Source organism: Magallana gigas, chromosome 4, assembly GCF_963853765.1.
Source record: "Magallana gigas chromosome 4, xbMagGiga1.1, whole genome shotgun sequence".
NCBI lineage: Eukaryota > Metazoa > Mollusca > Bivalvia > Ostreida > Ostreidae > Magallana > Magallana gigas.
In genome coordinates, this window is record NC_088856.1 from 18,789,192 (window position 1) to 18,804,748 (window position 15,557).

Consider the following 15,557-nt stretch of genomic DNA (forward strand, 5'->3'; position numbering starts at 1 on the left):
CTTAGATAGTGGTAAAGGGGTTCCATGACTGCATGTGTTTTTATTATATTAGTTCTGCTTTTGTGGGCGTATCTACTTTTTTTTTTATCATATCCTGATTCCTATATCACGCTTGTATTACATGTACTATTATGCATTTACTTATATTTAAATCTGTTGATCTGACACGTTCCATTGTTACGATTTTAATTTTTTTATATTTACCAAGAAGAATATATTTCGATTTATTATATATCTAAAAAAAACCCATAACTTATATACTAGACGTATTCTATCACACCATCTCCCAGGTATTTTATATATGAATTTGTTATTCCGTGCGTTTATATTTTTACATATAGCTTATAATCATATATTTTATTGTAATGTTTTGTTTGTTTTTTAATGGCAGGGCTATTTTATCCATTTTTAAAATACTTTGGGGAAAATTGAATTCAACCAGTCAAATCTCGAAATGTTTTATAATACTATATATAGTATATATTATTAGAAAAGAATATTGACCTTGTTTTTTAAAGTATACAATAAAAATAATGAAAAAAGAATTGTTATTATTATAGGTAATAAGAACTCAATATGTTGTTGGAATTTGTGTGTGAACAACTCGTGTGTTCTACATGTAAGTCTGTGCGATCAGTTCAAAGGTAACAATACTACTAAAAATACTATCCAGTGGAAATGCATAGTCAGACTGACAGATAAATAAATAAATAAATCTAATTTCTGTGTTTTCTCACCCCCACAATGTTATGATTTTCATAACGTAGTTCAAAAACTATATGCAAACTGTAAATATTAGATAGCACTTCCTCGATTGAAGTTCCTCATGTACACTGTGCATGTACCGACATATTTGAGTTTTCCTGACATGAAAGCTAAATGAAAAAAAAAATAAAGTCAAAGACGAAATGCGTCATTTATTTAAGGAATGAATTCAATATTTATCTGTTCTATACGATATAAAATGGTTTGGGACAGTTAAAGTGGTTTTTTTAAAAGTGTAAACTGTTTCAAACCTTTTTATATCGTAATTATAAAACTAATAAATATTGAATTCATGACTTATAATTTATTTTTTTACTCTTAATTGTAGATAAAACGGTCATTTGACCTTTAAAATGAGGTAAAATTTTACAAAATTCAAACGTAACGTCATGCGTATTGATACGTTTTTGACGTTAGTCATGCTATGACGTAGTAACATTCTTTGTACAATATAAAATAATTTTTTAGCCAATCAGAAAGCGCGTTACAACCAGAATTAAATTATTTAAAAACAGTAGATCTCACCTAACTGTTTCAGACAAGCATGCGTTCAATATCAAATGTATACACAAAAAACATCTTCTGTAATTCGAGACAACTCGGCTTACGTTTTTGCCTGCTCTCGTCATGTTATGGAGGTCTGCGTCTAAAACCATCTCCTTCGTTCATAACGAAAGCTTACCTATACAGAAAGATTATAATCATCTTGGCATAATCTATAACTGCAATTTTAGGTCTATTACTTGAACAAAAGAAGCATGTGATAAAGGCCGACGCTCATATTACGCAATAAGAAATATCATCTGGAAACTCTAGTCCAGTAACCCTTGTAAATCTTTACACAAAAAAATGCTATTAACCTAAAAAATGCATGGCTGTGAAATCTTGAAAGAACTAAAACTGCAGAATTATCAGTTATTAAATAAATTTCAACACTTTAATATCCTCAAAGACATTCAAGGCCTGAAAACATCAACACGGTCGGATATGTGTAAAAGTCTGGTAGACTCATCACATCAGAAATCAATAAGAATAAATTATTATTTATTGGAAAGCTGCGTAATTTTTTCCATTACATTTTAGTAAAAAAAATTCCTATTCCGACCGTTACAATGTTTGAACGACAAGCAAGATAATTCGTTTGGATATATTAAAGATATATTCTCAATTCTTATAGAAAATATCGAACTTCTTATTTGGAAACTGGTGTCTTTCTGAACAAAACTGCATGGGAAAAAGCCATAAAGTCGGAAATCTTCCGTTACGAAAGTCACCAATGGATCAATCGAACACTTCAGGACTCGGACTTTACAAGTTTATTATTCTCCAAGACAAATTAAAACAAGTTGCTCATAGTTGCGCGTGCTTTTCCTCAAACAGGGATCAGTTCTGGAGCGATATAATCAATTTTGATCTGGGCATAAATGTGCCTAACTTTGCACCCTTGACGAGGAAGAATTTTTATTAGTATTTATTAGTTATTAGAATTTCTATTAAGTAAAACTCCAAACATCCCATTATCTGAACAAAACGAAAAGAACTTATAATTTTATGTGAAAAGATGTTTGCAATTTATAAAAGAACAGTCGATATTAATACACAGTAGTCCTGTGTATCTATATACATTTTCATTACTATTGTTGTTTTTTTTGTAACCCTCTCATCATTTATCACGTTACAATTCACGTTTCATTTAGAATACTCACATTTTCACGCTTGTTTGAATATGTATGTAGATTTTTTGTTGTAAAATATACATGTTTGATTTTGTTCTATAATATACATTACAGGTACTCTCTGGTAAAAGTGAATAAAATATTGAATAAATGAATGAAAAAATCTGTATAAAAATTACCAAAAATTCATGTACACTGTGCATGTACAGTAATATTTGAGTTTTCCTGGCATGAAAGCTAAATGATAAACAAAATAAAGTGAAAAACGAAATGCGTCATTTATTCGAAATCACACATCTAACATAACTGTTTCAGACAAGCATGCGTCCAATACCAAATATATACACAAACAATATCTTCAGTAATTCGAGTCTGCTCCCATCATGTTATGGAGGTCTGCGTTTAAAACCATCTTCTTCGTTCATCACGTGAAGGCGGTGGTCTGCGGCGTTTTCCCTCGTCATCGCTGTCACGTGGTGGGGGAGTTGGTCGTTTACCTTCCTCTTTTAAGTTACGTTCTTCCGGCGCCTCTCCTGAAGCTGAAAAGCATGCATTGTCATGTAAACCCGTCGGAAAAATTGAAAATGATGCAAGTTGCATCCTAATAACTAACATCTCAATCTTAACGTATGTTACTGCGTATCAAATATAATTCAATCAGTTGTAGGGTTAATGCGATTAAATTAGTTAGTCTGTTTCGAATCAACGTACTTTGCATACGCATTGTGTATAGGGATGAAAAAGTTTGATGATTAATTATGCGAATCTTATATGTAAATGATTAATATACATTTGATTTATGTCTTTAATTATTAATCAATTATGATTAGATTAAATACTGATCTAAAATGCATGAATATAAATTATATCGCGAAGAAAAATTTTTAATAATGCATTTGTTTTGCACTAATAAAGATAACGTGCACCTGTAAATTTCATAATGTTTATACATACGCATTCATTGACTATGGTTGGACTGTCGTTCAATTCATATCACGTGCTTTAAGTTTTTCATCAATCTGAAACTTTGGTTTGCATACAACTGTTGAGTTTTCTTGGAAAAAGTTGACTGAGTTATTGAATAAACCCGGCAATGAATAAAATCCACCTAGATCTGACTTGTAAATCTTCAGCTTTTTCCAGAAAACGCATCAAGAGATCACGTCGTTTGGCGTCTTTTTTATCGCCGTCACGTGACGGCGGTGGTCTGCGGCGTCTGCCCTCGTCATCGCTGTCACGTGGTGGGGGAGTTGGTCGTTTACCTTCCTCTTTTAAGTTACGTTCTTCTGGCGCCTCTCCTGAAGCTGAAAAGAAGGACAATGTTAGAGGAATATATAGCATGCATTGTAATGTAAACCCGTCGGACAAATTGAATGTAATGCATGTTGCATCTTAATAACATACATCTCCATCTTAACGTAGGTTTCTGCACAAGAAATTTATTTCGTTCATTTGTAGGATTAATGCGATTTAATTAGTCGGATTCGAATCAATCTATTTTGAATACACTTTGTGTATGGGGATAAAATGTATATTTACATTAACCGCGTATGATCCCTCTATTTCTTACGGAAACGTATACTTAATCCATAACCCTTTATGAACAGCAAAACTGAAATCTACACGTCCCGTGTATCGATTGATCGAAACCTACAACGACTTAAGAAAAATCACGGACTGTACGAAATAAACATGATGATGTCGGATTCAAACTCCCATAGGAGACGATTTTGCTGTAACTTAAGCTAACGTACTGATGTACATTAACCAGTTATTAAGGTGGCTCTATACACCCACAGTTTATTCCAATTTTCAATAGAAGACCACAAAACATATACTTATCAAATATTAGAATGACGATAGGGATACTATAGGTATTTTAAAAGAATTTTTTAATGTTTTTTCGTGTTTTTGTAAAATATTTTTTAAAAAGACAGCTATCAACAAAATGAGAGAAATTATTTTGTCATATGATGGATATTTCCTTCGGACACATAAAAAAAATATAACACTTCTTAACATTCAAAGATGTTATTATTGCAATTTTTTTTAGTATTTCCCCAAAACATATTTTTTCATATTTTCTTACTCTGTTGACAAATCATCTGAAAAAGTTGCTTGATGTTAGAAGAAAATGTATTTTTAATAAATGTGACATAAAAAATTGAATGAAAACCATTGCAAATAAACACAACAAATATTTTAAATTTTATTTGGTATGAAAGTTCCTCATGTAAGGGATATCGTTCCTAAGTCCCAAGGCCCAAACACCTTGGGGACTTTTCATTTCTGAGTTGAAGAACATTTCCTAAATATAATGTTGGAATGATAAATACATACATATTTCATTATAGACTTTGCCCTGTATAAGTGAATATATTCGCTTTAATGCAAAACTAAGTCAAATAAACAAAGGGGAACATCGACTATGCTAATAGGATTTATCTATCCCAACCTGAGAGAAATTCAAAGCAACCCTCTCATCCCCGTTAGGTGTCGGTATTAATGCGCATTAAAGTATATTATAATTGAATTATTTTCACCTGTTTAGAATTTTCTTTCACGGTATTCAGCCAAAAAATACGTTTTAGAAATTTTTGGAAAGTTCAAAAAATTTATTGTTCTCAACGGGAATCGAACTCATGACCTACCGGTTTGTAGTGAACACACTAACCCACTGCGCTACGGTGTAACATATCGAAGATGCTAAAGAAACTCTTTATAAATTTATACTTGATTTTATTGTTTATTTCGATAAATAATACCACACAACGTGAAGTTGTCACATACCACATTACTTGTAAGTAATGAATTTTCCAATTATCAAATTAAATCTATCCATTTAACAAATTTTTCAAAAAAGCGGTTCCCATACAATTCACCTCAGTTTAAATCAGCCAGTACCGGAAATGCATGTTTCCAGATTTACTTTTTTGCGTACTGCGTCATCAAAAAGTGGTGTATAGAGCCACCTTAACAGTAGTTTAGTTAATTTAACTTACTTTTACAATCATTTCATTAATTTGTTAAAGAAATATGTAAATATAAACAATAAAAGCTTTGTTTGATGATTCGGGCGACTTATGAAGGTAGCGATCATTTCTGAAAAGATTACAAAACCCGCTACCGCGTGTTATGTATATTTTCTGCAATATCTCCACCTTTATATCCAGCATGAATCACCAGAGAGAGCACTTTATTGTTTAAATGAATAATTATGTCGACTTTAAATGTAGAGGTTTAATTCATTACAATTAGTTTATGTCTTCATTTATCAATTAAAATCTGATTCAACTTCTGATATATAATGCGTGATTATAATAATGTTATATTGCGAAGAGGAGTTTAAGAATGCTATTGTTTTGCTTTAGTTTAGTTTACGTGCACCTGTTAATTTCATAATGTTTAAACATAAGCATTCACTGACAATGGTTGAACTGCCATTCAATTCATATCATTGCTTTAAGAATTTTTATCAATGTAAAACTTTGGTTTGCATACAGCTTTTGAGTTTACTGGGAAGAAGTAAAATGAGTTTTGGATAAAACCCGGCAATGAATAAAATCCACCTACATCTGACTTGTAAATCCTCAGCTTTTTCCAGAAAACGCATCAAGAAGTCACGTCGTTCGGCGTCTTTTTTATCGCCGTCACGTGACGGCGGTGGTCTGCGGCGTCTGCCCTCGTCATCGCTGTCACGTGGTGGGGGAGTTGGTCGTTTACCTTCCTCTTTTAAGTTACGTTCTTCCGGCGCCTCTCCTGAAGCTGAAAAGATGGATAATGTAAGAGGAATAAGATGTGTGCATTGTAATGTAAACCCATCGGACAAATTGAATAAATGCATGTTGTATCCTTATAACAGACCATCTACTAGTAATCCTCAATGTAGGTTACTGCACAAGAAATTTATTTCGTTCATTCCTACGGTTAATGCAATTAAATTAGTCGGATACGAATCAACGTATTTTGCATGCGCTTAGTAAATGGGGATAAAAAAGTATCTATAAATCTACTGAGTATGATTCGGCACTCTATAGAAATAGCCAGACTGAAATCTACACGTCCCGTGCATCGATTGGTTGAAATCTACAGCGAATGAAGCTGACAGGAAAATGACAGGACTGAAATATACACCCCCTCCCTATATTGATTCGTCGAAACCTATACAGCAACTGAAACTGACAGGACTGAAATATACATCATGCCCTGTTTACCGATTGGTCGAAACTTACAGCGAATTCAGAAAAATTACGGACTGCACAAATTAATCATGATGATGTCAGACTCAAATTCCATTGGAGACGATTTGGTTGTTTCTTTTAGCTATTGATAATGTATTGATATACATTAATCATCTGTTAACAGTTATTTAGTTAAGTTAACTAAACGTTTACAATCATTTTTTTGAATTTGTTAAAAGAAATGTGCAAACAAACAATGACATGCCTTTTTCTTGATGATTCATGCATGCAGGTTATGAAGGAACCGATCATTGCAGTAAAGGTTACAAAACCCGCAAACGCGGGTTATGTTTTTTTTTCTGCATTGTCGCCTCCTTCATATTCCGCATGAATAATCAAAGAAAGCATTTTATTGTTTAAATGAATAATAAAGCGGAACTTAAATGTAGATTTTTGATCCATTTAATTTATGTCTTTTTTAATTAATAACATTTTGATTCAATTACTGATATATAATGCGTGATAATAATTATGTTATATCGCTAAGAGGAATTTAATAATGCAGTTGTTTTGCACTAGTTTACATTACATGCATCTGTTAATTTCATAATGTTTAAACATGCGCATTCATTGACTATGGTTTAACTGTCATATAATTCGCATCACGTGCGTTAAGTTTTTCATCAATGTGAAATTTTGGTGTGCATACAATTGTTGAATTTACTTGAAAAAGTAAAATGAGTTATTGAAAAAAACCCCGGCAATGAATAAAATCCACCTACATCTGACTTGTAAATCTTCAGCTTTTTCCAGAAAACGCATCAAGAGATCACGTCGTTCGGCGTCTTTTTTATCGCCGTCACGTGACGGCGGTGGTCTGCGGCGTATGCCCTCGTCATCCCTGTCACGTGGTGGGGGAGTTGGTCGTTTACCTTCCTCTTTCAAGTTACGTTCTTCAGGCGCCTCTCCTGAAGCTGAAAAGAAGGACAATGTAAGAGGAATAAGATGTGTGCATTGTAATGTAAACCCGTCGGACAAATTGAATATAATGCATGTTGCATCTTAAAAACAAACATCTCATCCTCAACGTAGGTTACTGCACAACAAAATTATTTCGTTCATTCGTAGGGTTAATCCGATTAAATTAGTTAGATTCGAATCAACGTACATGTATTTTGCGTACGCTAGCTGTGTGTATGGGGATAAAAAAGTGTATACCGATCGCGAGTATGATTCCCTCTATTTCTGTCGGAAACTCACAGTTAATTCATAGCACTATAGAAACTGAATTTTACACGCCCCGTGTATCGATTGGTCGAAACCTACAGCGACTGCACGAATCACGGACTGCACGAAATAATCATGATGATGTCAGACTCAAAGTCCCACGCATGTAGGAGATGATTTGGCTGTTTCTTTCAGCTACATGTAACGTACTGATGTACATTAATCAGCTGTTAACAGTAATTTAGTTAATTTAACTTACTTTTTACAATCAATTTGTTTATTTGTTGAAAGAACGATGTAAATATAAACAATAAAATGATTTCTTTGATGATTCATGCGGATTATGAAGGTAGTGATCATTTCAGAAAAAAAAAAATTACATAACACACTAACGCAGGTTATGAATTTTTTCTGCAGCTTTTTCCAGAAACTCATTTCTGTGTGACACTTTGGTTTGCATACAATTAATTTTTTTTGGAGTTTACTGGGAAAAAGAAAAATAATTAATTGAAAAAAAAACCTAGACAAGGAATAAAATCCACCTACATCTGACTTCTAAATCCTTTGCACTTTTCAGTAAACGCACCAACCGATCCATAGCTTCAAGAACAAAAAGTATTTTAATAATTTACTTTAAACGACCATCAGCCGTGCAATCAAAATGACACTCTTACATTAACATCTGGTTCTAGTTTATTTGAAGTAAAGAATATAATGCAAGTATTGATTATTTTTTTTATTACACGGCACAGTTGTTCATAATATGCTACAATACACTACAATAAATAAATAACTTAAAAAATTCAAACATGCATAATTTGATATGTATTTTATTTTTTGATATTCCCTTACAAAATTATCAGCGAAGTAAATTTAAAAAATATTACCTTTTCATCGTCATTTGTTCGTATCTGGTAAAAAAAATATGAAATAACATTTGTTCATAGCCAGTTTAATCATATACGCATTTATCTCTAAATGATACCATTTGAAAATATTCTAACACCGGCATTTGATCTTAAATACATGTAAATAAAAAAAATGCATCCCAATTTACAACAGCTTTTAAATGGATATTATATTAAATTGAAGAATTAAAACTTAGAGAATTCTCGACCCGAAAAATAGATAGGAAATATCGTTGATAATGAATAGTACTAGTCTTACGTGTGATCTTGCTTGCACGAGCAAGATCCCGCACGAAATCGCCAGACATAAAAACGTCGTCTTCATTTCGCCAAGTTTCCTGGATGAAAAAATTCCAGAAATGTCAAGAGATCTTTTATCCCGGTAAGGTACAGGCGTTCTCAGAATCGTGACCAGATCAAATTGCACAATACAGCATGAGAGACCCCCACCCCCACCTTTCCCCCATTGTTTGAAAAGCAAGAATAGAAATTTTACTATATTTTTCTTATCACTTTTTGTTTGGGTCATTGCAACACATTCGCCTTTGTTCCGGTGTGTCAATGTTAGTGGAGATGAGCGGACTTAAAAGATTATTTACCTTTTTACCGTTTACATGTGACAAAAAAAATAGAAAATTAATCTGATGCTCGAAAAAAAGTTCAGAAACTAGGACACGTGTTTGACACTAAATAGCGTTAACTAAGGATACCGTTTAGTAATTGACTTGTCAATGAATTGGCGTTTATTAATACACACTGGTCAGTTTGTTTTTTTAGTTATGAAACATGCACTGTTTGATAAATTAAAATACATGTATGCCAACAATTGCGAAAACTGTGCGAATTTGATCTTATCGCGATGGGGGTTTTAAAGGTAAATAGTTTTATACATGTAAGTTACTTAAAAATCACATTGATATTAGGCATGCATACAAACATTGTATAATAGTGTACTTAATTGATTCTTTTCCCGAAAGTTATAAAAAAAAGAGATACAGAGAGATCTTTTGAACTGTTATGTTTTATCTCTATTATCGGTTTATTCCCACTTAGCCAACATTCTGAAATTCTCAATTCCCACTTGGCCAACATTTTGATTTTTACACCTGAGTGATCAGGAGGCTATAGTCTGTTTTCACAAGTAAGTGTATTTGTTATCAATTACCTGAGAATAGTTTATTGAAAAAATGCAAATAACAAAATAGCATTTAATTTTAGCTATAACATGCATATGATATTTAAAATAAATAATCAAATAAAAATAACCAAAGCATATTTTTTTCCAAAAATAAATCATCAATTTTATGCGAGATTATTACGTAACACATTTTATATGTATTAACCAATGCAAGTACTTGCATGATTAAAACATTTATGTAAATCAACAAACTGTTTATAAATTGGATGTACATGTATATATACATTAATAAGATAGATCAGCAGTTTTTAAAGAATAGACTATAGAAACATGTATAACTATGTTCTAATATAATATTATATTTAATTAAACTTTTGACATTACAATTTAACGCAAATAACACAGTTTTGTACCTCATGTACATGGGTATTTTAAGGGTTTGAGAGAATAAACAAATTGAAATTGATAAGCATTAATGATTATGATTAATTTACAGAATCAAAAGCCTGAAAATTATGACTTCTTATAATTGTTTTATGGACTGTTAGTTGAAAGATATAAAAAGTAAAAATGCCCGATATTCAGGTGCAGGTCAACTTTAAAAAAAAAAAAGACAAAGGATGATTTTATCTTCTTAACTAATGATGTATTTATCATCATACAATGAATCTTATAAAATGTGAAGTATCATCGTTAGGCTTAATTTACTCAAGCGTTTTTTTGTATTTTGTTAATTTCATATTATCTAGATTGGAAATATTCAATATAATCATAGAAACTAAAGAAATAAAGAGGACGAATTAAGTTTTTATACCTTGTGCCCAATCCCATTGCAATATATAATGCTATAAAATATGTTCAAATCAAACCAAAGAAAATTAAAAAAAAAAAAAAAGAATTGAAATATGACCTATATGATTTATAGATAAAATTTCAAACGTGACTCTTATAATTACAATATTTTTCAATGCCAAGTTTAAAAGGCAGCTTATATAATTATCTCAATAAATGATGAAAATAGACAAACCATGATATTTGTACCTTAATCAAGGGCATAAATTATAAGGGAATATGTAACAGTTAATTTTTTAAAATTATATTTTCATCTGAATTAATTATATAAAGTACTAGGACAGAAGCTCAATTCATATTTATTCCTCTGTAGGCTAACAAATATTTTATTTCTCCGACTTTTATCTGAAAACAGACTATAACCTACCTGTAATTAAATTCTTTTGTTCTCCACCTGCACCCCATTCCCACTTAGCCAACACAAATTTACCTGTATTTTACCTGTATTTTTTCAAAATGTTGGTTAAGTGGGAAGACACCCTATTATCATAACATGAATGATTACATTAGAGTATTTGAGTTGTAACCACATATCCCCATCATTACAGTCATTTATTTAGCTAATCTTTATTTGTTTCATCAAATACATTTATGAATATATTCATATGATTTATGATTATTGTTGACTTTTTTAATCTATATGTATATATAGATAAAAGATAGTAAAGACCCAATTTTAAGCCACCTCACCTTTTACCTGGATTGAGATCAAAAACATACCGCTTGTCAATCAAGGAAGAAAGAATAGCCTGATCCCTGATTGACAGGTTCGGCCAAGCGTGTCAGCTGGACACCGAGACCGGTTGTGTCCATAACAATTAACGGTTCAACTAACTTATGGGCATTATCCCCTTTTTATCTACCGCAAATATATATATAATTATAAATATATATATATATATATATATATATATATATATATTTGAATTCTGTGCAACTGAATATATGAAAATCCAATTGCAAATGATCGCTTCACGAAGAGAATTATATCCACAGTTACATAAATAAAAACTTACTAGTTTTTTTGTAAATGAATAAGAAGGAATGTAATGCTTGCGATGAGGTAGAATGGCACAGAGAAAAAAGGAAACGTTTCTGTAGAAGCAGCACAAGCTGTTATTTCACGACAGAAAAACCGGCCCGAATTACTCGAAGACTGTCGACCATGCGTTCTCGTTGACAAACAAAATGTTAGTAGGGGTTAGGGTTTCTTTCCCTTCAATGTCCGATACGTTAAAAGCATGTTTTATTATTTTATACTGATAATTTAACATTTCTTATGGTCTATATTTTGTTATATAATTGTAATATCCTCCAGGAAGTCGTCATCTGGCAGTTCTCTAACCACACTGGATTTAAATCTTTCCAAAGAACAAGACAGACTAATTCAATTTATGAGTGACTTTCATGCACATGATCACCAAACTCTTATAGATCTATACACGGTCATGTTTGGTTATGCGATCGATCGATAGAAAATAACCCTGCATTTGTACATTTGTAAATATTTTTGTTTTTTGTACCTCATGTACCATTGATATGGTTTGAGAGAAATAAACATTCAAACATTCAATCAAACAGATAGAGAGATATGCTTAGATAATTTCGGTCGGGACGTGATCAAATCTGTCATACAGCCCTTCGGGCTTTATTGGATTTGATCACGCCCCGACCGAAATTATCACCTCATAATACTCAAAGAACGATTCCTTATTCCTTAATTAGAAACTTAGACATGACAGCAAAAATCCCACGCTGAATCCGTAATTAAAAGACTCTTACCGTACATAATAAACACATTCAACACCAAAATGAATAATAATTATATCATGGTAATTATCATAAATTAACATTGAATAATTAGTATAAATGTATATCTATAACGATATATGGGTGTTTTTATTTTAGTTTTGCAACTGTTAGAATTGTAGTTCTTGAGAAGTTGATTGCCGACGATTTTTCCTAAAATAATCCTATCTATACAAGATGAAGACATTTTGCCATTTGACTATGAAGTGCCTGCGCCAGAGTGCATGTTATTGCTTACACATTTGGTATTTCAACAGTTATGAGATGATGCCCGTAAACTATATTTGAACTCTACCTGATGAGCAATTGAGGTAGAATAACACGCCTGGAAAAAGTCACTCAAATTAATTGTAAATTATTTGACTATGAAGGATACATGTACAATGATAAATAAACTATACATGTGTCAAATAAGCGAACAATTTGCAGTTTGGGGATAAAATTTGAGTATATGAAAAAATCAATTCAGTAGGTAACAACAATACCCCCTTCGGGATTCGAACTCGGTATGTATGGATCACAAGCCCGACACTCTATCCACTCGCCTATGAGATAAGTTCTATGTAGCTGTCGATAAAATCCTTATGATAAAACAAAATGTCGTTTCGATCAGAGGTCAGTCATTTTATGACGATGTGTTATTCCACCTTAATGTGCAATTATATAAAAACCTATACGTCATTTTAAATGATAAAAGAACAGAATATTGTTACTTTTGAAACTTTAAATATAGCTTTTGCTAGAAAAGTTACCGACATGTCATCTAATAACTTTGGATACAATTAAATAGGTTTTTGGATCAACAACAACATTTTTATTGTAAATGGTCGAATAGGTACAGACAAATTCATAGGTAGCTTAACATGTAAAAATAGTAGCACTGTTAACTATGTATTATCAAGTGCATCATTATTTTATTTTATCATAGAATTTGAAGTGTTAGATTTTTGTAATCTGTTCTCAGATGTGCATAATGCAATTCCATTTTGTTTATCTTTAAATATGGTGTTCAAAAAAGAACACGCACCGAACAAAATTCAGTCATCCGTAAAATTGTGGTCAGCGTACAAACCTAGGGATTTTTTAAAAAAGAATATAGAACAATGCGATATAGAAAGCTTACGAAATCAGTTATATTCAATGAAACAGGCCACAGACGAGGTTAGAAAAGAGGACATTGATTCTGTAAGGAATAAGATATATGACGCTTTTCATAATGCAGCAAAAATTTCTTTCGGTACTAAAAACAATAATAAATCGAAAGGTGAAAATAACTCTTAACCATGGTGATGTTGTTTAATCTTAGTTATGCCCCTCATTCTCTTACCTACACATTAAACAAACTCACCAATGTGTTGGACATTTTATTGATCGGAATATGATTATATCCTGATCAAAACATAAAAACATTGATGTACATCATATCTAGTACATACCGATAAAAATCAAAATTTTCTAACATCCGTTGTTGTGTTCATTATGCACTGGCCTTTGAAGCCACCAGTAATGCAAGAATTTTAAAACTTTGACTTAGATTTTACCTTAGATTTTACTTTTATAGTCACTACATGTGCTCAACTTCATACTGCATTAAAATTATTACTAAATAATAGTTTAAACTATCAATATTAGTTTGATTTTTCAAATTATCAATTTCTATGTCGAATTTTAGCAAATATTAGAGGAAAATTATCATTTCTGTTTGGGGCCCTATTATTCCAAAAAAAATGGCATGTGACATGGGTCACAAATAAAATAAATGAACATTTTAGGTCCCTATCTTTAATACCAAGTGGTTTTTGGATGATTGACATTACTATTATTTCAGATGCCAACATTCCTAAGCTGTCTTGGAAACTTTTTACAAGCGTTTTAAGGAGTCGACTTGAAATGCATTCTGATATGATTTTAACTTAATTAGTGGTTGCCAGTCTAAATTAAGAAAAAGTTATTCTTCTCTTGATGATATTATATTATTGCATTTTTTATGCTTTTATTGATTATAAACAAACATTTGATACAGTGTGGCGGGGAAGTTTATTGTTTAAAATATATTAAAGTGGTATAACTGACAAATGTCTTACATTTAAAAAAAAAAACATGTACGGCGGTATCAAGTCAAAAGTAATATTGAATGACGAAACTTCACATTTTTTCTTTTGTTAGAAAAATTCTTTAACATGTCCTTCGATACTCAATTAGACTTATTTCACAAGGTTGTTTTACCAGTTTTACTATTCTCTTGTATAATTTGGAGATAGGAAATTATTGATGTTATCGAGTGTGTACATTTAAGGTTTTTTAAACACATCCTTAACTTGAAAAGTAGTGTCCCAGCTTTATGGTTTGTGTGTCGTTTTCAATTATAAATAACAGTTTATAAGATCTAGAGAAAGATTGGATTTTGGTCAAAGATGATTTTATGCCAGGAGAAGTTATGTAAAACTATTTTTATGGACCTTTAAAATTGTTACACTAGAGGTGAAATCAATGATAAGTTTTGTATAAAAACATTCTTAATAGCTGTGACTCATCCTATGTATGGCACTGGCAAAATCCTATTAACGTAAAATAGTTAGAAAACATTGTCAAACAAAATCTTAATGATCAATTTATCCAAAAATAGAATACTGAACAAGATAGTTCCTCAAAAGGATCTATATATTGTATATTTGAATCCAACTTTTGTTGTGAAGATTGAATATTTACTACTACTACCACGAAGATTAAGAAACTTGTTTGTTAAATAACGACCTACAAACCATCCCCTCCTTATAAATATTGGAACAATACTCCACATAAAGACCGCAAGTGCGGCTTATACGAAGCGAATCGAATTGGCGATGAATTACATTATGTTTTAGAATGAAGTGCATTGTCACATGTAAGAAAAAAATTGTTTAGTAATTAATATCCTAAAAACACAAACTCGTTAAAATTACAAACACTTATGTCATCTTCAAACAATGAAAATGTGTATTTTAATTAGTAAAATATTTGA

The 15,557-nt window shown here is 31.5% G+C and overlaps 1 protein-coding gene across 1 annotated transcript; it reads right to left on the minus strand.

Annotated features, from left to right (window-relative positions):
* Window positions 1–2,755: 2,755 nt before the first annotated feature.
* On the minus strand, window positions 2,756–9,241 carry LOC109618544 (uncharacterized). The gene is made up of 7 exons (XM_066083457.1): window positions 9,017–9,241; window positions 8,738–8,760; window positions 8,396–8,451; window positions 7,405–7,596; window positions 6,015–6,206; window positions 3,396–3,745; window positions 2,756–2,980 (listed from the first exon to the last, which is right to left on the minus strand). Exons 1-6 carry the CDS (start codon window positions 9,080–9,082, stop codon window positions 3,516–3,518), a joined length of 759 nt encoding a protein of 252 aa, XP_065939529.1. The 5' UTR covers window positions 9,083–9,241; the 3' UTR covers window positions 2,756–2,980; window positions 3,396–3,515.
* Window positions 9,242–15,557: the final 6,316 nt, after the last annotated feature.